Source organism: Paralichthys olivaceus, chromosome 7, assembly GCF_024713975.1.
Source record: "Paralichthys olivaceus isolate ysfri-2021 chromosome 7, ASM2471397v2, whole genome shotgun sequence".
Lineage (NCBI taxonomy): Eukaryota > Metazoa > Chordata > Actinopteri > Pleuronectiformes > Paralichthyidae > Paralichthys > Paralichthys olivaceus.
Genome location: NC_091099.1, coordinates 14,748,017 through 14,769,377, shown reverse-complemented (window position 1 = coordinate 14,769,377; position 21,361 = coordinate 14,748,017). Strand labels below are relative to the sequence as shown.

The window sequence follows — 21,361 nt, the reverse complement described above, 5'->3', positions numbered from 1 at the left end:
TGAATAGCATGTTGACGGTTATTACATGTCTGGTTTCTTAATATACCATTATATTAAAAAAAGATCAACTTTATCAGAGGCACACAGGAAGACAGATAAAACCTTCAATCATGACAGAAATGTGTAAACACCCCAAGCACATCCTCCTACAAGTGCAAACTAGATTCACTGAGACACAAATATTTCCAATCTGTATATCCAACACATGGCCTACAGTTTATTTACCAGCATAAAAGTGGTCTCAGACTTGTACATACACAGCTATTCAAAACAGTAAATATTAGTTCATAATTACCTCGCTGAATGTTTCATTTCAACCTCCTATGGTAGAGATGGTGGGGATCAGTGAAATCCCAGTCACTACCTTTCTGTGCTAACTGAACTCTGCCACCTCATCTGACCCTGGATCAAGTTAAAGAACATGTACACACTTGCTGCAAATGTTACACTAAACATAGATTTATTTTACAATAGGCACATTTAATCTTGACATTAGTGAATAATATGTGCTGACGTATACAAAGCAAGGAACTACACAACAATTACAAAACATGATGACTTGTGAACAGGCTAAAACACAAGCTGGTTAGCACTTTACTGCAATTTCATTTTAAAACATTTATTATATGCTGTATTCCACTACAAATTGTTTTACAGAAGAAATGAAGCAAATGTAGTCAACTTACAAAGAAGACATTTGAAAATCTGCTAACTTTCTCTACTTGAACAAAGCCTTCTCATTCCTCAGTGTTATTACCAAGTGCACAGTTTATTATATTTGTTTTCAAGTATTAACAGACTGTATATTCAAACTGCAGAATCACAAAAACAGTTTATATGACAGATTCTCAGGAATATATTTGGCAATCTGTGTTTGCTCAACATCAATAAATCCCCAGGGTTGAATATTCACAGTGTAATGTGACATTAAAGTTGGTAAAGACACAATGACTTATCATTGAAGTCGCTGTCTAAGCAGCAGGTTTATCCTTTACTGCTCGCAGCTTGTTCTGAACTGTCGTCTGCAGCACGTCCTCTATGTCCTTGATCAGCTCCTACAAAACCAAATAGAAAAAGGCAGTGAATTTAAAGAACTGTGAGCACAATCCTTCATCTATATTTTACAAAATTAACTTATTAACCTCAACAAAAGAATTCCAACTGACTTGAGCTTCACTGAATATGTAAGTTTCATGATGTAGAGAGGAAATCATTAAGTCATTAACGTGGTACCTTGAAATTGGTTTCTTCTTGCATTTTAGAAGATGATATTTCCTGATGAATGACTGACAGATTCCGAGCAAAGGTCACCAGAGCTCCCTGGAGATCCTCGGAGACCGTTCTATTAACAACACCCCAAACAAACGAGTTTACTAATGATTCCCGCATTGCCAGCTCAGAAACAATCACCTTGTTCATCTGACGGGGGTTGTTAAATGAAACTTTCGGCAGACAACATCGTCAGTCTTTAGGGGGATGAGCACAGCTTGAATTGCCTGTTACAGCACAGTGTAAGCTAAAGGATTTGTGTGATAAATATGTTAAATAACCCTCTGCTGAACTACTTGTAGAGCTTGTAACAACAGTTAGAAAGCCAGAGGTGGCATCTCAATCCCCTGAAAGAATTGTCTTTACTCTCATTCTGCAGAAGTCTTAAACCTCATAATCCTCCCTGTTTTCTCTTCGGCTTTTCTATTTTTTTGTTACTGAGATTGGCAACCTCCATTTGATATTTTCTTCTTCTGGAGATGCCTTGAGTTCATCAATACATATTTGTATAAATTTGATGCAAAATGAAATACTCACATCATTCCAATCCTGCATCGCTCACTGCTGTCATAAAGAGCAAAGACGGTGCCTTCTTTCCTCTGTGATTCAGGAACCACAAACAGTTTAAAGTAAATCTCTTATCATGGCAGTTTTCCCCCAATAAAAAAACCCCTGCCAGGCCAAAAAATATATTTTGTAATAACAAATAACGGAAAATAATGACAAAGAAATTACAAGCAGCTAAATTTCGTTATCATGATGCCATAGTGAGATTTGTATCCAAGTCAAGGAGGATATCGTGCAGCAACAAATCATTCTCACTTCATGGTGTGCCATTTTTGCAAAGGCCATACGTTACACAGATTTTATACAATAAAATATTTCTTTGATTGTTTGAGAGTAAGGTTTTTTTGCTCACTGCTTTTGTTCTGGTCAGTTGCAAAAATAAAATAAAAAATGCAAGAATGATATAAGCATAAGCAGGTTAATCATGACAGTTTTTACCTTCATGTTAAATCCTATGCCATGAGCCTTGCACATCATAAGGAACACATTATGGTACAACATGGAAAGGTTAGAGTGAAACAACTGGCTCCCGAGAACGGCATAAAGATTCACCACAGGACGCTGTAAAGAAGAGGACACAGAATGTGCATGTATTATTGTTGGCCTGAATCTTTCTGTTCATCTTACATAGGACAAAATAATTATATGTTCTATTATATTTGGGCTTCAGCATATGTATATTGTGGTGTGTATCAAATGGGTAGAGATGGTTGATCCCCATACATGTGTCATTAGGGTCACTGTGTGTGTGATTAGTGAATGTGATGAGTGCCGGGCACGCGGAGTAAACTGTTGGGTCTTTCTTAATTAACCGCAGGGAGGAACAATTAATGTTTAGAAGACACGCCAAACACAAGATGAGCTTAATTGTGCGACGGCAATCAAGGAAAATACAGTTTTTGGACAACAAATGTTTGCACTCGATTCTGGATACAATAAAACTACTCAAGGCAAAATACCCATCACCATATTAGAGCGGGTTCTGGGTATGTGAGTGTCATAAGTAACACTAGAGAGGTTGATTACTTGTAAGTGGCAAGGCTCAAGAGGATAAATATGTTCCTGGTTCTCTGGCACCTTTGGGAGACAAAAAGCACAGCCATAAGCCCCTGTGAGCTCAGGAGATGGCCCATAACTCGCTGGGATGTCCGTGTGTTTGCAGTTGTCAAACCCGGGACTCTCACACAACAATAAAAGTGTCCAACAGGGATTTAATTGTGTTTGTAATATGCAGGCCCCTAATGATGGCCACTGCTAAAGCCATTAACCACCGCGGTGGCTCAACTGCTGTACTGAAGCACCAGGCCACCAACTAAATGAATGTTTGATAAAATAATACAAGTCGCAGATTAACAAGCGTAAACTCCGGCATACTGCTAATAAAAGACTTCTATTGTTTAAGGCCTGGCACCAGGTTGATGAGGTGTTCAAGCATGCATACACATGCATAATGAAAATGGTATGAATTATTAATGTGTTGATTATTTAGGCTCATCTATCAAAATGGTAATGAATTCAGCACCTAAACACCAATTGAGCTCAGTGCATAATTACAGTATTTAGTTGTATTTAACAAAAATGAAGAGCAGCACTTGATGTGGCTTCATGTTATTATAATATTCTCTAAAGTATCAGTTAGCTTTAGAGGTTTTGTTGACTCGTAAATTGAGGAAACACTGCAAACAAATTCAGCATTTAAAATCTAGATTCTGATGTTTAAGAAAAATAGAAAATGTTACTTTGGCTGCAGGTTGGTGTTCACAGTATTTCTCCCTGACTGGCACTTCTAAACAGCCTGTGTGGCAATTCAGCGTTCCTCCAGTCCTCATCAGAAGCATCTGGGTCATGGCCAGCTGGTCACTGTATGTGAGGTCCAGATCAATAGCCCACACCTGAAAAGAAGACAACATGCACTCAGTGTCACAGCAGAGAAAAACAGACGCTGTGAACTACATAATTCCAATTTAATCACAAAAATGGACCCTCAAAGTATTTCACCCACCAGTCCTTATAAAGAGAAGGGTCAATACCTTTTAATCCTCACAATGTTCTCCATGTTGAGAGGCAGGGGAAGAGGGAAAACACAGTTAATGGCGTGTGCTCGACAGAGTTAGGTAATTCAGCTGTGGAGTGACACGTGCACAAAGTAGATCCCTCCCTGCATATTTGGAGTCAGTCTGCCCTGGGCTACTTTGTTTGGCTCAGGTCTGATGAGAAGCTATGTTCAGATATGTATGGTAAATGGCGTCATTATAAGTATATTAAGGGGTCAGGTATGGTTGTAGCCCCCTGCTTAAACAGGGCTAATTTTCCCAATAATAACCTAATCGCTATGCCCTCTCTTCAAAAGTGGCAAATAAATCACGAGTGAAGGAGTTGTTAATAACTAAGTGGCAGTCGGCTGCCTCCTTTTGCTGTTCCTATTTGTCAAAGTAAACGCTGCTGCCACTGAATGCAAATCGCTGCCTGTCGGAACCCTGCAGTCTCTGTAACCTGAGCACTTTATCTCCACTAACACATGGATATCTGACCACGTACAGGCTTTGTCTTTTATTTTTTACTCTCTATTAACTTCAATGATATAACAAATCCTAAGACATAGCCGAGAGTTGCAAGTAATGATTATGTTTATAATTGATTGATATGATGAAGTCAGAAAACACAGAATCACATTTACCAAATTTAGGTTTTCAAATGTCTTGTTTTGTCCAATCATTTGCAAAAAAATCTAATTGTTGCTGATAATGTTTTGGTAAAGTTAATAATCTTTTAATAATCAAAACATGATGTGTGCACTTTAAATAGAGTATCATACAAAGAAATACTCAACACCTCTGATGAACTATTTGTGGAGATATTTTAAATAATATTTTACAATATCAGAGAAAAAAAAACAGTTTTTCTGTTTTAGAAGTGTGTGTATTGGTAGTTGATAATCTGGTCCACAGCAAATTTTTCAATTGTAATATTTTTTACAAGCTTTTAAATAGAATTTAAGCTGCTGTGCACAGGAATGCAATAAAACAGAATATAATCACATAAAGTGTCGTAAACAAACAGTTGCAATGTGTGTACATTCATTTTGAGTAACAGCTCAGCAGTATGTACGACCTCACCTTTAATGTAAGGGGTACAGTCACCAGTACTGGGTAGATGCTCTATGCATCAAATACCTGGGCCTGAGTGACGGACACACTCCGTTGGGCGATTCACTCGACTCACTAAAAATCATACTCCAATGTCCCATTGTCGCTCTTAACAAAGCAGTGGGAAATGTAAGCCTGGATTGCACCTGTTTTCTATTGCCTTGAATTTTCATTAAAAACCCTGATGCTGCAGCTGGGGCCCCACCATTCCACAATGTGAGGAACGACTGCAAGGGCAAACATATGTGACCCACTTCCTCCCATCAAATAAAGTAGGCAGCTTTTAGCAACAGGTTTGAATCTAAATTGATGTTTAAATCCAGACAGGTTTGCCCATGTGGCTCTCTTCTGTCTGAGCGGTGTGTGCGTGGGGGAGATGGTTAAGAATCTGTCTTTAATATTCCTGCCTCCATTGAAGGACATGCTGTTTATCGTCTATTCTTAATTATACTTTCAGTGAATCACATTCAATTTCAGGTCAACATTGGAACTGAAAATGTATTTCAAGGCTGTCATTATATCATTTTAAGCAGTTTAAGTAAAAGGGAATCTTCTCAACATTTTCTGATTCGAGGGTCACAGCTTTGTCACAGGAAGGGCAATTTAATTTGACCATATGAAATCCTGAAGGTAAAAATACACTTTTGCATGAACCTGAAATGATCAGTCAAATATGGTAACTAAATGGCCCAAATGAGGACTATTCTGCAGACAAAAATATATTTGACTGCATTCAAAATCTTAACAGCACATTAACTCAAAAATGTTAATGTGGTGTGTTAGAAGATATTTTAAGTTAAAAACACAGATCACATTGTGTGAACACTGCTTCAATCACACTGTTAACATCTAATCCATAAGATACTACCCTCTAGTGGCAAGTGTGGCCTTAGCTACTGTCTACCTTAAATTGGGAATACAATATGACTGTAAACATAAATAAAGCTTTCACAGTGAAGTGCGAACAAAAACAAATAATAAAGATTTATTGAAGTGTTCAGAATAAAACAAATGGTGTTTTGCTATTTGGTGGATTTTTTTATCAAAGAAAAAAAATCCAAACTCCTGTATTGACAATAACTCTTTGTTTTTCAAACCCTTTGTGAAACTGTAAAGTAGCCCCAGTGCTTTCTCCACTGTTTTACAGGTTTAGTATTTTATACACCATATTGTAAAGAGAGCATTTCATTTTACAGCTCTGGATCAATACGCAGTCAATGTAGCCACATGTTAGGAGCAGCGCTTAAACCATCATAAACCAGTCCCTTTCCAATATCATAAATCAAGGAGGTTTCCACAAAAAGTAATCCTGACGAATGAGATACGGCTCGGACTCCAACGAGAAACATTTCAGCAGACCGAGCAGGTAGGGGTTAACACTGACAGGGCATCGCCGCGGAGCTGCCAAATCACTTTAGAATGATCCTTTGTCTAAAAAAGATAGGTGCCTCTGAAATTCTCTGCATTGCAAGGTTAAAGGGCAAGCCTTAAATGGCGGAATGAGTGTATTGACACAATAAGACCTGACAGTTTACTAGATGGCCTTGTCACACGTGTGGTGCCTGTGCCCACTGTTTGCCTTGCCTGTTTTCCACATCCCTGGGGAGCAAAATGGGAGGCACCTATCTTTTCATATGGATCCCTGTTCCAGCCTAAAAATTGATCCCTTTTACCAACGTGGTGATATAGAGAGCTTTGACCCCATGTGTTACAACAGCCCAGGTCATATTTCTCACGGAAGCATGTGCTAAAGGCCTTGTCTTGCCCTCTCTGTGTCTCACCTCCTGCTCCATGGTGTTGTGGTTCAGAAAAGTAGCCAGGTCCACGGAGACATGACCTATGATACAGCGCTGCAGACAGGCCCGGCCCACACGTGTACAGATGGAGTGCAGGGTCTCTGGGTGCACAGAGGTCTGAGGAACAGTGGAACCTATAGCTTCCAGTTGACAGGAGCCATGAAGCTGGTCTCCACAGGACAACACGGTCACCTCACCCCCAGGCTCCAGTAGCAGATCTACTGTCAGACAGGTGACACTGTCTGATGGGGGGTAGGCCTCCACCACTCCGCCTGGACAGACAGTGAGAGCAGAGTGTTACCTGTGATACAGCTCCTGGAACTCGCCTAGTATAACAACTAAAATAACATCACATAATGAACATCTGAGAACTAGGGAGGAAATGGGGAATAACTGTTAACATATTCAAATGGCTTATCCAGTGCCTGACAATAGATATCTGACCTTGCCTGAGGAAGGTCTTAAGGAAGCAGGCCCAGTTGGGATAGCAGGAGGTTTTAGCGGGCCGGGCGTAATGGGTCAACCACTCTGGGATCTCATCTAAATATCTGAGCAGAACAGACTCCTGCAAAAGAAAGTCAAGGTGCATATACATAAGGAATCTACTGAAAATGAAATCATGGATGTTTGGTGATTCAAACACGAGTCAATAAAAAGTCCTGGCTACATTATTTTGTGTCGACTGCATTATTGGAAATGCTCCGGTGTTATCCGGATAACTCCAGTGACTGCTTGTTATCCTTGAGACCTTTGGTGGCTGCTTCAATTTCTGTGCGAGTGTCTGACGGATACTGCGCGAGGGTCTGTGAGTGACAGCCTATTATCAGAAGGCCTCAGGAGTCTAATGGCTTTAACTTACAGCCACAAAGACAGCACCTGCCCTCAATAACAACTCTCTCTGCCAGGCAGCTGATGAATACCTAAGCTAACCCCATCTATCTGGGGATCAATCAGGGCTTGACTGGGATCGATATCACTCTTGCTTCTGTAACTAGGAAATGCCATAATGGTTTCACCACTTAATTACGCTGTTAATTTCTAACTTTTGTTTTAGGTGTCTCTTTAACAGTTCGGCGACTCAAGTGCACTCTTTGCTCAGACACTTTTAGGTTTAATGACAACAATCTAAAATAATTTGAAATCAAAGACATCAGATTTAAACAAGTGTTTTCATATAGTAAAACAACAATGGCAACGTTGAACCTTTAGTTGTCATTTAATGACTCTATTTATTGTATTATAAATCTATAACTGAATGCTTATGTTGACTCTATGATACAAATGCCAGGTTTTCTTTTAAATACAGGCCTCTGTATGCAATAATGTCTTTGTATGACTAGTAGATATGAATTCCATTTGGTCATACACAATAAAATGTGAAAACTGTCTGAGAGTTGACTAAATTCTGAATGGAAATATTATCTTTGTTCTCTCACTGTTCTATCCAGAGCATCACTTTGTTTTGAGTATATGCTGTCTGGCTTCACTGGAGACAGGACCGGAGATTATGCTGTTGACATTCCAGTCATGTAACAGCCATCATCATATTCAAGTACTGTAAGAGGCGAGGTCAAATGCTACACAGTGATTCCCCCTACACAAACCATAAAGCACACAATGGTGCGGCAAAAAGTGTAAGGGAACGGTTGTCATTTTCAACGGAAGAGCAAGCTCACCCCAGGACTTTGCCTATGCAGTTCACAGAAGCAGCAGGACAGGGGGGGAAAGAAAGAGATGTATTCTGCAATAAATTATTTGGACTTAAACTGCGTACAGTCCCCTGTGATAGGATTCAAGCTTTGCTTTGTGTCCACATAAAACCAAGCAATCTGGTCATAAATGAAATAGATGTTGCCCCTGCCTCTGTGATTGTCATCACATACTGAGACAACTGAGAGAATCTGGAGAATAGAGCGAAATAATCGGATTCGTTTTGTATGAAGATTCATTTTCTGTGACACTGACAAACCAAAGCTTCAACCTCAAACTACTTGAGGTCATGACTACTTCAATGTGTAATATTGAATGAAACATTTAGTTCTCACATTATTGTCATCCCTCTAAAATCTTGGAATGGGCCAGAAAGGTTTTGTCTGTTTAAACATTACACAAAAAGCTTTTATGACATCCAGTGAATTGAAAGGAACCACAGAGCGACTGCACTAAAATGAGCCCCACAAAAAAAGAGGTAAATTCTCATTAATTGTGTTCAGGAAGATCCTTATATATTTAAACTTCTCCATGCACACACAGGCTGCACAATATTTAGACAGAAAACATCTGTATAAAATGTCCCTCAACCTCTTCAGTGGTAGTGATTATCAAATGACCCATTTCGTCGACAAACGAAACCTAAATAAGGTGTTGCTCAAGATCTGTTTGTACACAGCGTGACAAAAAGAAATACTCCATCTGTTGACGCTATTAGGTATAATTTTTACCCTCTTGTGCCTAATGATCCATATGCAAGCTGTGTGAGCGCTTAAGTGTGTGTATGGCCCCCTTCAGGCATTGCATGGGAGCAGATCTACATGTCTTTAACCTCTCTCTGTGTAAATGCTGAAAGAGGCCCGGGGGCTTTCTGTGGGCTGAAACATTGTGCTGGAGGCCTCACAATATTTAGAGGAGCACACACACGTCTCCAGACCTCCGTGTAAGCCTCTATAGTGGGGATGCGATCCCTCCTCCTCCTTCTTGTATCCTTTTAGGCTTTCTTTTGCGTAGCCAGAAGGGATCTGACTGTTGGTTCTATTCAGAAAGGCCACATGGTTTTTCTGAAATAAGGCTTCTTCATGCTGAGCCCTTCAGAACAAGCAATAATTAAAAAAAATATGCATGCAGTGTGTGTAGGCTCAGGCCAAGTGTACTCTCCAATCCATTCTCTAGTTTTACAGTGTTTTTAAATGGAATGGGATAGCCTTTTGAATTGTGAAACTAATTTTTATTATATAAAATTAAATCATCACTTATTTTTTGGTAAACAATAATCTTAGAAAAGAATTATGAATTAATATTAAAAATGCTTCATTTGATAATTTGTATTTCATTAATAATTAACTGAATTGCTACCATTTCCATAAACATAGCTTTAAACATCTATTAACCAAATTCTTAAATGCATGCAAATATTCAGCACTGTGAATATCTATCCTATTCACTAGCTGTCATTGCGATCGCAATTAAGTCTACTTCTTTCCAACAAAGTGCTACATTAATGAGCATTATATCTCAAAATATACCGCCATCTTTACACATCCATCTACAGTTTCTGCTGTGAGGAGATACTCTGATATTAAATATTCATATGTTTGAATCTAATCACCAACATTGCTCTGTAATCTTTCAGCATATAGAGCCAAATTGCTATCTTCAGTATAAACTAATACAACAGCAGAAGGACATTTAAGGGGTTACTACATTTTTAGGGGGAAAACAATGTCATAACAAAAACATCATGCAATCAGGAGCACAGGATGTGTGCTTTGCTTTGATTAAAAGAGCAAGGTGTAGAATAAAGGCTAGTTAAAGTGTTGTGTCCATATGGCCCTCAAGCCCCGAGGCTGTCAGTCTACACTGGGGTCCTCGGCACTCTTCCCTCTCCATGGGACCCCAGCTGGTGAAACAATCCCCATTTACTTTGCTGTGCTGCCTCCACCACCATTATGGACCTTGGCTGTGGCTCAGCCACTCTCCACCATAATTAACAGCACCGATGCCACAACAATTACAGCCCGTACTGCACATACACTATGAGTCAAAGAACAAGCTAATAGGAACAAAACAGAGTGAGCCATAAGAAGCTTTGAGATGACTGCTGTTCTTTCAAATGGGATAAAAAGTAAAATCGTTGAGCTCCAAGCCCACAATCATTAGCCTGTAATTAGTTTACACAAAGCTCAGAGTTAAATGGCAAAATACGGTAATTAACACATGACAGAAAATCAAAGGCTACTATGTAAGCATATGAGAAATAAGAGCCAGGGGCTCAGAAGCTGTGTACAGATTGCATCGGTACTAATTGAATGGTTTGCTAATGATTAAATACATTTTATTTGTTTTGAATAGGTCTAAATGGAATCTGAATTCATTTTTGAGGTGAAAGCTAATTTTGATATTTTAGAGAATAATTACAATGTCACATTAAGTCTATAAATAAGTTTTTGTATTATAATTTTTTTACAAATGGCTAGACACATGCAGTGAGTGTTACTGACAAACAGAAAAATCGATGTATTAAAATCCAAAAACGGCAAATCAAAGTGTCAACATCAGCTACAATTAAAGATGATAGGTGTTTGGTGTTATTTGCACTTTAATATGCTTTCAAGACATTTGTAAGTCTGTGTGACATTAATCTAAAAAATTGTTTCAGACAAATAAATTCACAAGAAATGCTCTGTTGAGCAGAATGTCTGTACTGCGATTTAATTGTCAGTTCCAGGTGATTTTAGTGCCATTGAACAGGCTTTTGTTCTCCAAAACACAATGACAGTAGTTGATGTGTGTGCCCCAGAGGATTGATAATGGCTGTGTGTATAAACAGATATTTTATGTATTGATTTAATGCTCTGTGGCTCTGGGGATGGTGCTCAAAATATTGTACAACAGGGACTAGAATTGTGACTGTTACTTTGACACGTTTGAGTCTAATCTAAATGATGGCATCTTTGTGACCCCAGTGTGACCTGTGCTTTTGTTCATTCAGTGACAGAAGTGAATCTAACCCTTCATTGAGGTGTTACTGTAATGTTATCTGCTAAGTATCTTGTTGTTACCATGTTTGCTTTAAATGGCCAATGCCTGATTGGGATGACAGTAATCAAAATTCCAATAAACAGTATTTGTATTGCATTTTCTAAAACCTGTTCACAAGTTTAGAGAGTAAGGTGAATACAAAAATAAAAGTGCAAACCTAAAATTCAATGCAGCAAAAGTAAGTGTACAAAATATGCTTCAGGAGGTGGTCCGAGTTTACGACAGGGAGAGAAATGACGTCATCCTCAAAGTTGCATCTTTACCTGAATCCATTTTGTTTTCCACAGCTCAAGACCATGACGACGGTATTCCTGCAGGGCCCAACTGTAGCAGCTAAGATGGCATATATCACAATATGCTGTACCACGGCCACTGTGCTCGGAGTCTATCTTGAAGAGCCAACGTTGCACATGCAAGTTTCGTGTCATAATCTCTGCCAGTGCTTCATGAAGCTAAACCAAAAGAAAATGAGTTACAAATTATTTGATATAATTTTCTTCGAATAAAGGTTACATATAAAAATGTGTTCTTTCATGTTATTAGTTACTGATGAACAACCTCAGGCTGTTATAGTGCATTTCTGTTTTTGATCTCTGACCTTGTTTAGTGTGTAGATGTCTCCTTGACCAGGGGGAACATCGACCTCTGCTCCCGTAAAGATCCTCCGCCCTCCAGACTTGGTGCTGTAGAGTTGTGCGGTAGCTGGTTCTGGTCCCAGGATGGGCACTCCCAGCTCATCAGCCACTGCCAGGTCATCCACATGGGCCACTCCACCCACAATATAGGTTTGCTTCCCCTGGATCAGGTTTCTTATGCGCTTTAGGGTGCGTGGACTGTACTTTAGAAGCGTGGACAGGCACATGTTATGGTTCTGGAAGAGAAGAGTGGAGAAAGATTACTGCAGGAGCTACGGGCTCTCAGCGTGTCTTCAAAGGGTTGTTTCTTGACCTGATTTATCACTGTGTACACACAACAGATCTATTATTGTAATAGCCAGCAGGGTTTTGACCTCTCCTGTATTGCAGCAGGTTGAATTGATAAAAGCTGCCTGTGGGAGGCCTCCCCTATCCTTCACATCTTTAATGTGCGCTAGCAATGAGCTCCTTGGGAATACAACTAATTACTTCACATCTGTATTTATTTGATCCACATGGAATTATCCCTTCTGTCACTGGCAGAATGCGCTGCCAGCCGTGGGTAGCAGTGATTCATCTCAGCAACACGTCTGGCACACTTTAACAACGAAACAGCAGGAAAATCAATAGAAAGAAAAGAAGACCCTGTCATGTTGCACATTCAATCTGGTGCAAATGGATGTAAAAAGATGACTAGAATGGATGGATGCAAAAGAAATATTAAAACACCTTGATTTTTTATATTGAGGTGACCAAAACAATTCAGGATTTCTAAAAACAAAATCACAGCAGTAACCTGGAATTCATAGTTGATGGAATGGAATATGGAATTTGACTATATGCTAAGAACCAGCAGGATACCATTTAATTAAGTAACTCTTAATATAGCTCTAGTGTGTTTACTTTATAACAACAAATGTAGTTAAGGGAAATTAAAAATATTGAAGTGTTACAGGGTAAGAGTACAGTAACAATCTCCTCTACTACCCTCTAGAGGAGGATTCACAAACTGCAGATCCATGTAGCATCTCCACAGCACAATATTGTGGATTTCTCCACAGAGATATCCTGCTGAAAACACACATCTACAAAATGCGAATGTGATTGACCCTACCGGGAAATAATCTGCGGCCTCAGGTGTGAGGATAATAAAGGGTCTGACGAAGGATGAGGCCTCAGTAGTTCTGTTTTCAGCCCCGTCTGTGGCTCCATCACGCACCAGGAGGCTGGTGTAATAGTGTAAGATGTCCTCCCCCAGATGCTGAGGGCATACGTAGATCACCTCCACATTTTTGTCTAAAAATGTGCAACGCAGACATCATTAATCACATGCTGAGGGTGAAACTTACGGGGAAAGTGGTGGAGCTCCTACCTCTGATATCACACAGCCTGTTTATCTGAATGTTCTGCAGGATGTCAAACCCCCTCAAGTTCAGTCGCTGACTCTGCGAGTATCCTGTCAAAACAAGGTCACAACAACTCTCACAAGGCTTTCAAAGAGAGATCAGTATCTTCTATAAACGATTCAAAATGTGTTGCTCTGCACAGATGTGCATGCTGCTAGATTTGGGACATGAAGTAGTCAAGTCTAATCACACAGTAATGTGATCTGATGATTCATTTAGCTTAATACCTAGCAGGTGCAGTGTCTGTTGTGTGCTGGGAGTCCTGTTGCACCATGTCCAGCCACCACTGAGCTACATCCAGTGACACCTCCAGGATTTTATTCTGTCTGTCTGGATTTCTGCCTGAGAGAGAATCCTCAGCTGAATCAAGGTAATTAAATGATTGGATTCATGCTAATTAACAACAATGGGGTTCAACTTTCTAATTATCCTTGCTCACACAGCACTCTGTGTAGCCACCCCAAGTGCAAATAAAGCATTCCATCTGCTAGTAATTAGGCTTAATAATTTTAGACAATCGCTCAATGATTTACAATGCACATGCCTGATTACAGTCTAAATGTGAGTGCCGTGGTAAAATTAGAACACGAACGCAGCAGTCTGTGTCTGGTGCAAAAACATAGCAGCTTCTCCTTTTGTGTGTGCGCTTTTTTTTTGCAGAGCAATAAAATAAGACCTTTGTGCCTTTTGCAAATATTGGACAAAATGGCTTTTCATTTGCTTAATCTGCAAATTAAATGGCGATTGAGACTAAATTGTTCAGTTCCCTGGCATGGGGACTGTCATCATCCTGTGAGTGCTTTCCTGCAGAGAGTCATTTGAATGAGACAGAGTGACTCCACCAGGGCCACAGACTGAAGCAGCAGAGTGGTGAGACATGGGATGACTGCAGCTATGCATGTGTGTGTGTGTGTGTGTGTGCGTGTGTTTGCATGTGTGTGTATGCGTGTGCAGCAGGCAGAGAAAGCTACCTAATGAAGGGATGTGGATAATGGTTCTCTTGGAGGACTGGATGTGTTTCCAGTTGGCTGCCAGATTCTGGGGATGGAGAAAAGGAGTGATCAGAGAGGGGACTGCCTCACACACGCACTCACACACAAATCATCACACATCACTGCATAGCTAAAACACATCAAGCCAATCTCTCTCTGGGCTAACAGAAGCAAACCAAGCATAAAATACCACCTTAATTAAATTGAGCGTTTACTTTAGAAACATCTTCCCACAATTAATTCAATAAGGAAGGTACATGATGCCACTGCCAGGGGAAGATTATCAGGCTTAATTAACAGGGTATGAATGTTTATTGAGTGAGAACATACATTTAGTGCATGTATACACGCACAGCGATGTTAAAATTAAATTAACTTGTAGCCACTAATTAATACTGTGTCAGCACTCCAAAGGATGTTCAAGACAGATGACAGTCTGTGACATTATATCTATATAAAATGTCAAAAGTGTTAATCATCTGGAAAAAATGTGCTGTCATACTGATGAAGATTTCATGAGCTGAAGTGACAAGAAAAAGAAAACACACAAGACTTTCCCTTTACAGTTTTCATATTAAAACCTACTGTCACCACAACACAACAACTTTAATTATTTAAACTAGCTATAATATTTATTGGATGTCATTATATATTTAGCTGCTGCTATTATATTTTAATAGGCCATTGGGATAGATTGGGAACTTTTTTGTCTTTGATCTAACGCCCTCATAATAAATGTTTCTACATTTGTCTTCTTTTGTTTTCAGCGTGGCTGCAGTGTTACTTTATTCATCCGTCTCTCTCCATCTTTCTGCTGTTCTCTACTGCTCGTCTGTCTCACTTGTCTCTGTTCATGTCCTGCTTGTGGGCCTCACTGTTTCTTGCTGTTGTTCCCTTTTGCTTTTTTTTTTTATAGAAAGGTTTTTCATTTACCTGGCTGAATGTTATGTCTTTTTTTGTATCTCTATTAATCTCAAACTGGAAGTACTTCATAAAATGACAATGATGAATAACACTGTAAGCATATGGACATGACATTCCCTCCTTTCTGTCTTTATTTTGGTCTTGTCCTTCATCCAATGTCCTCAGAGTAAAGACTCTTATAGTACTTAAAAGGATTTTGCTCAAAACACAGATTTTGATTCGCCCTCATCAAATTACTCGAGTTTGTAATATAATAGGAAACAGAACTTCATACCAACAAGATGAAATGTAAAATGTATGTTTTTGCCCTGAATTATAAAAACAGTGAAAGTTTTTTATTTTTTTATATATAAATCTTTAATCACACAAGCAGAATATAACATTTAAACATTATGTTAATAACTTCATCATTTGCATTGAAATTTCTGATTTTTCTTTCTAATTTAATTTAAGATACCACGAAGAAAAGGTGAGAGAGCAATATTAAGTAATGGAGAGATAGAGAGAATAAAGGCATTAGGATAAAAGCAACATCACCTGCGCTCTGCTGCGATAATTCTCCAGCTGTCTTAGGCGTCGCGCCTGCAGGGCCTTCCTGACACTCCGCCTCTGAGAGCGCATCAACCATGAGGTGGAGATGGTGCCCGCCGCCCACTTGCGGCGGCAGTGGCGCAGGTAGGCTGTCCGGGCCACACAGCGCCTCCAGCAGGACTGGATGTGGATGGCAGCCGCCTCGATGCCTCCTTCTCCCTTGAAGCGCTGACCTGGGCGTAATACCAGACCCAACACCTCCTCCCAGTTTTCAAGCACTGAGACGAGGCCAATCACTGGAGGAGCTGTTCTCCAACCACTGTCCCAACCATGGGAAAACTCCACTAGTCGCTCCCCACTCACTTTGGCCACAGGCACAGCAAAATCCCTGAGCAGCTTCTCCAGAGCCTCCAGAGCAAAAACCACACTACTCCAACACAAGCTAAAGCTCTGCCTGAAGAGACAGAAATCTGCTGCCAATGGATCAATCCTTCCCTTTGTGATGGTGAAGGGGTATTTGTTGATATTTACAGGAACTGGCACAGGTAAATTCTGCAGAACACAGTAAAAGTAGTGAGAGGCAACCTAGACTTTAAATACAGTTATTTAAAAGAATTTAAATATTATTCATACCTGATGATTCTTACTGATAATATTGATGGTGGCTTGCATCACACTCTCGTGCTCTATGCTCTTTGAGGATGTGGAGGGAGGTGGTGTCTTGGTGGTCCAGAATGGTGTGCATTTGATTGATTTTTCGCAGGTGTATCCAGGTAATTTTTCCCATTTCAGCTGCTTATGACACCGAGACTTTGCGCCCATCAGACCTAAAGTCAAAAACGGACAAGCTCAATTGAACTGAATAAAAAATTTAATATCAGTTTAAATAAAGAGGTCAAGGCCATTGCTACAACTAAGGGTTTAAAACCTAAAGACAATCAAAACAATGAAAGAAAACAAAAACAGGCAAAACAGGGGCAAGTGCATAACTGTTATTGTTGTAGCAATAATATTGGATGTGAGGATGACACACTGGCAGGACCAATGTTTTTTGTAAGACAGAGCTTTTCTTCCTGCTTATCAAAGCATTAAACATGAACCAATACAAAACATTTGGGATAATTTATCCTAATTTTATAAACACAAACAATTGGGAGATTTAACAGGTAAATTATAAAGTCTTTAGAATGCACTGACCTATCGTACAAGAATATAAATCCTCTCTAGGGTGAAGAGAAGCAGCCTTGTGCTGGATCAATGTACGAAGCAAAATTGTATCTGGCACTGAAGAAAATATAAATGTAAAAAAAGCAATTTTCAAAATATGTGTCCTTGTTTATGAAAAGGTTGAGTTTGGCTGAGAAAGATTAAAAAAAGTACAAGACACAAAATGAGTATGAACATCCAGTCAGCATGAGGTGAGGGACTGGTGATGAGAAGGTGAAATGTCTGCTTACGTGCCCCTGTGGCTTCTTCAGGTACAGCCAGGTTGTGATGGTCCCTTGTCCGTGGTTTTAATCTCCCTGCAGGGCCGGAGATCATTCTGGGAGGTTTTACCTGAACCAAACATGTTTATAATCTCAGGGATTTTCCATCCAATGTCAATTAAGTCAAAGAAATGCTACCAGATTCAGGTTCGTCCCTGAAAAGTTAAAGAAACCTGCCCTTCACTTCATCAAAGTAAATGCAACAATTTGAAGATTGGAGCTTGAAGATGTTTCAATTTAATGTGCTGTTACTTTTGTATAGAGAGTAACTTTCATCAATCTCATGCCAGTTTAGCAGCACAAGAAAAAGAATGTAGCAAAAAGGGGATGAAGGACAGACCTGACACATGATTACGAAAACATTACCAACAAATGTAAATAAAAAATGATCTTAACTCAGAGAAGTTCTGTTGGTAGCTAAAACATTTAATGTATTCTACTGTATCAGAATTTTAAAATTAAAGATAGATGTAATGTCCTAATTTAAGATAACTCATTACTCATAAAACACAAAGTTTGAGCTACTGATCCTCCAGACTTGTCACCTTATGTCCTCTCCTTCGTTCTCCTCAGACCACTGAGCTCTTTGACAGACCACAGGTAGTAGCCAGGTGCTGGGAAAATCTCCCCTCAAAGGCACACATCTGTTTCAGATGGGGTTGGGAAAAGGTGGCACCTTTTGTAAAATTGCTAAAATGCAAAAGCTAATTTCCTGGCATGGGTGTGGATTAGAGAATAGCTGGCCTCAGATGCAGGAGGAGGCAGCAGGCAGAGAGCCAGTGGTTAGCAGTTGGGGAAGCTACGGCTGTCTTATTGGCATGCTGGACCAGGTACCCACTTCTGTCCTGAGACAGCTGTAAACCAGTAGCCCATAGCACAGCAATCAGGCGCCTGTTTCTTTAGAAGAATGCTGATGTGCTGCAATCTGCTGCTTTCCGCTTTCTGCAGCCAGTTCTTCTACCTCTCCTATATCAGAGTGACAGTCTTGGCCTCTATTTCTCATGTCAGGTATAGATTCCCAAAAACAGATTGGAGAGGAAAGTGTGTAAAATATATCTAAAACTAATGCCGACCTTTGCAAAGATTAATTTGTTTTCTGTGACAAGTGTTGGCTGTCAACACTAATGCAAGTGACCTTTATGTCACTGTCCCCCTGAGCAGGAGACTTGAGGAATCTTTTAATGCAAACCTGTGCCATCATTCTTCACTCCAGTATGAACCCTATTCTGGGGATTGAAGGTGACAGTATCAAGGAAAATAACAATGATATCAAATCCATCTTAACTGTAGCAGAACCTCTTGTCATACTTCCTAATCAAGTCTTTCCTGATGTATGTGTTGTATTTTACAATTAATATCAACAAATACAACAGGAGTCTATTTCTCACCGCACAAAAAAAAGCTTTTTTGCACTGACTGGTGTCTTTCATTAGCGATAAACATGAAGTATGATGAGAATATCTGCTCCATAAATAAGAGGGCCAATATACCAGATGTAGCCTGTGTCCTCCACAAATAAGAAGTTTACATTTTCCTCTAAATTAACAGCCATCAACAGCAAATAATATGTAATGATAGTGACGCTATCGCCTCAATTGTACATATAGCGTAAATTGCTCCAGTGCAGACCTACGTTTTAAACCCACCTGGAGGACAAAGCAAGTCACAATGAGAACAACAGATCACACACTGACCTTATTCAAAGACAATATTTCAAGCAAAGTAAGTGTGGCAGTAGTATCATGATACAGATGGCAAAAACTATTCTGTATTTTGGAAATTGGGATTTTAAACATACAGTTTAAAGATACATACAATACTTAACAAAGCTTTCTGTAATGTGTTATTTCTATAGAAAGTATAAAAATGCATCCTATATATGATTAAAACTAAATTAACCTAAAGTGATATTACTTACCACACTTGTGCTCCTCTTGTGGACATCCGGAAGTGATATCCCACTTTTCTGGTACATAATAGCTCTGTTGTTTGGGTGAGCAGGATTGCAAAGCAAACGCATGGATGACGTTGACTTGTGCTGGATGAGACAGGTAGAGGATAACTTTCAAAACCTTTATAATAATAGTAAGTCACACTGTAGAATCAGCAATATTTGATATTTAAATGTTTAAATTCAGTCAGCTGGAAGCTCATTCTTATCCATTAGGTTATAATGATCACTTAAAATTGAAACTGTGTTAGAGGGTTACTGATTCAACTGTTTGGTCATTTGGGGGATGTAGTTTGTGGTGGTGTTGTACTGTACTGCACTGTACAGAGATATTACTTCCATTTAGCTATATATAAATATAAATGATATGGGCAAAACAATAGAAAGACCTGCCCATATAACAATATGATTCAACAGCACAACAAACCCCAGCTTTCAAAATGACAGGTAAAATCAAATCGTCTCTGAAACAGTTTCAATATAAAATGAACATAACTATCATGAAGATAGGATTTATTGTGGGACTGCTGTAATGTAGACTAAGTAGTTTTAGCCATGCGTACTTATAATAAACTGAAAACTGAGTATTTCTGAGAAGTAGAAGTGTCAGTGTGCTTTCTATTTTTTTCCTGTGCTGCTCTATATTTTTATTTTAATATGTTATACTACACAATAGATGGATGTCTACGACATATTGTTCACTTTTACACAATATTATATTTAAGTATTGAGTATTTAATTGTGAATAGTAATCTACCTTTTCCCTCTGTGAAGCTCCTGGCAGGTCTTCCCTTTGTGGACGCATGTCTGGGAAACTGTCCAGATCAGGTTTCCTGTGCAAAGTCTTGCTTTCAGGATCAACACATCCATCACCAGGTGCACGAATATTTCTTCAAGTATATCTTCAAACTTCAACCTGCTTAAGAAGATGTTCCCCACTGGTGGCAGTGATTTTGTAAAAATACAATAACTTACCATTTGGGAATCTGCACAGTCTTTTTGTGTATGTCTTCAATGGTTGGAAGAACCAGCAGCTGCTCAGTCACTGTTTTCAGATAATCTTCTGTATGTTTCTTTTTACAATTGAAGAACATAGAGATGATCAGTCATGTTTGCCTGATGTCTTTCACATTCCACTGTTATCAGTGCTTAGTCTGAATGAACCATCATCACCTGGATGCTGTTCTCTGTCTTGCGAATGGCGTTGTCCAGGGCTTGAACATCCAGTGTTGTTGTTCTCTCACTGAGACTGATTCTCTCTAGATCACATCTCAGGTGTCTCAAATCATGTTGAACCTGCAACGTACAGTTCTGTGATGTGTACCACTATAATTTTAACCTTTAGCTGAAGGCTTACTCATGCTTATTGGAAGTTTAGCTACACATCTGTCAATTGGTTAAGCATAAAGAGAAATATTAACACACAATAGCATGCACACATTTGAATAACAAAGCACTGTGGTCGGATTAGCCAACATTAAATCAAGCTAACTGCAAAACAAAATTCTCTGAGGAAGTTAGAATTGTTTGCTGAACTAAACTAGAAACCTTACCTGAAGCAAAACTGCTCCCAACTTATCTTCATTTTTAAGAGACATATTTTCGCATATTGGGTTAAACTTAAAACTATTGCTACCAAACCTCTTAATATTCAGTCTATGGATCAAACTCTTTAAATTCAGTCTATGGATCAAACTCTTTCTCTAGCTGCTCATTGAAACAGTACACGTAGTCATGACAACGAGAGGTGAGGTGGTGCTTTTTTTGAGCCCAAGTACAGACTGTCAGGCAAAAACACCTCCGTTAAAAGTCGCTATAATTGGCTGATTAAACATAGGTCATGACTATATTTTCATTCTCCTCCTTCATCAACATAAACATGTATTATTTATTTAATGGAGC

At 39.3% G+C, this 21,361-nt stretch overlaps 1 protein-coding gene across 3 annotated transcripts; it reads right to left on the bottom strand.

Moving 5' to 3' along the window:
* Positions 1–443: 443 nt before the first annotated feature.
* On the bottom strand, positions 444–21,255 carry iqch (IQ motif containing H). 3 transcript variants are annotated; one of them, XM_020078751.2, is made up of 21 exons: positions 21,013–21,255; positions 20,633–20,755; positions 20,435–20,532; positions 20,217–20,292; positions 19,427–19,546; positions 17,479–17,578; positions 17,219–17,305; positions 16,655–16,848; positions 16,028–16,573; positions 14,546–14,612; positions 13,541–13,624; positions 13,283–13,464; positions 12,132–12,404; positions 11,797–11,985; positions 7,223–7,343; positions 6,764–7,050; positions 3,576–3,728; positions 2,275–2,397; positions 1,807–1,868; positions 1,234–1,342; positions 444–1,055 (listed from the first exon to the last, which is right to left on the bottom strand). In XM_020078751.2, exons 1-21 carry the CDS (start codon positions 21,055–21,057, stop codon positions 972–974), a joined length of 3,123 nt encoding a protein of 1,040 aa, XP_019934310.2. In that variant the 5' UTR covers positions 21,058–21,255; the 3' UTR covers positions 444–971. The 3 variants fall into 3 exon arrangements, 2 of the variants coding, with proteins under 2 accessions (XP_019934310.2, XP_069383798.1); XM_069527697.1 differs by lacking the exon at positions 1,234–1,342 and having other exon boundaries at positions 920–1,055; XR_011243354.1 differs by lacking the exons at positions 444–1,055; positions 1,234–1,342; positions 1,807–1,868 and adding an exon at positions 3,867–3,886.
* Between the last annotated feature and the right edge of the window lie 106 nt (positions 21,256–21,361).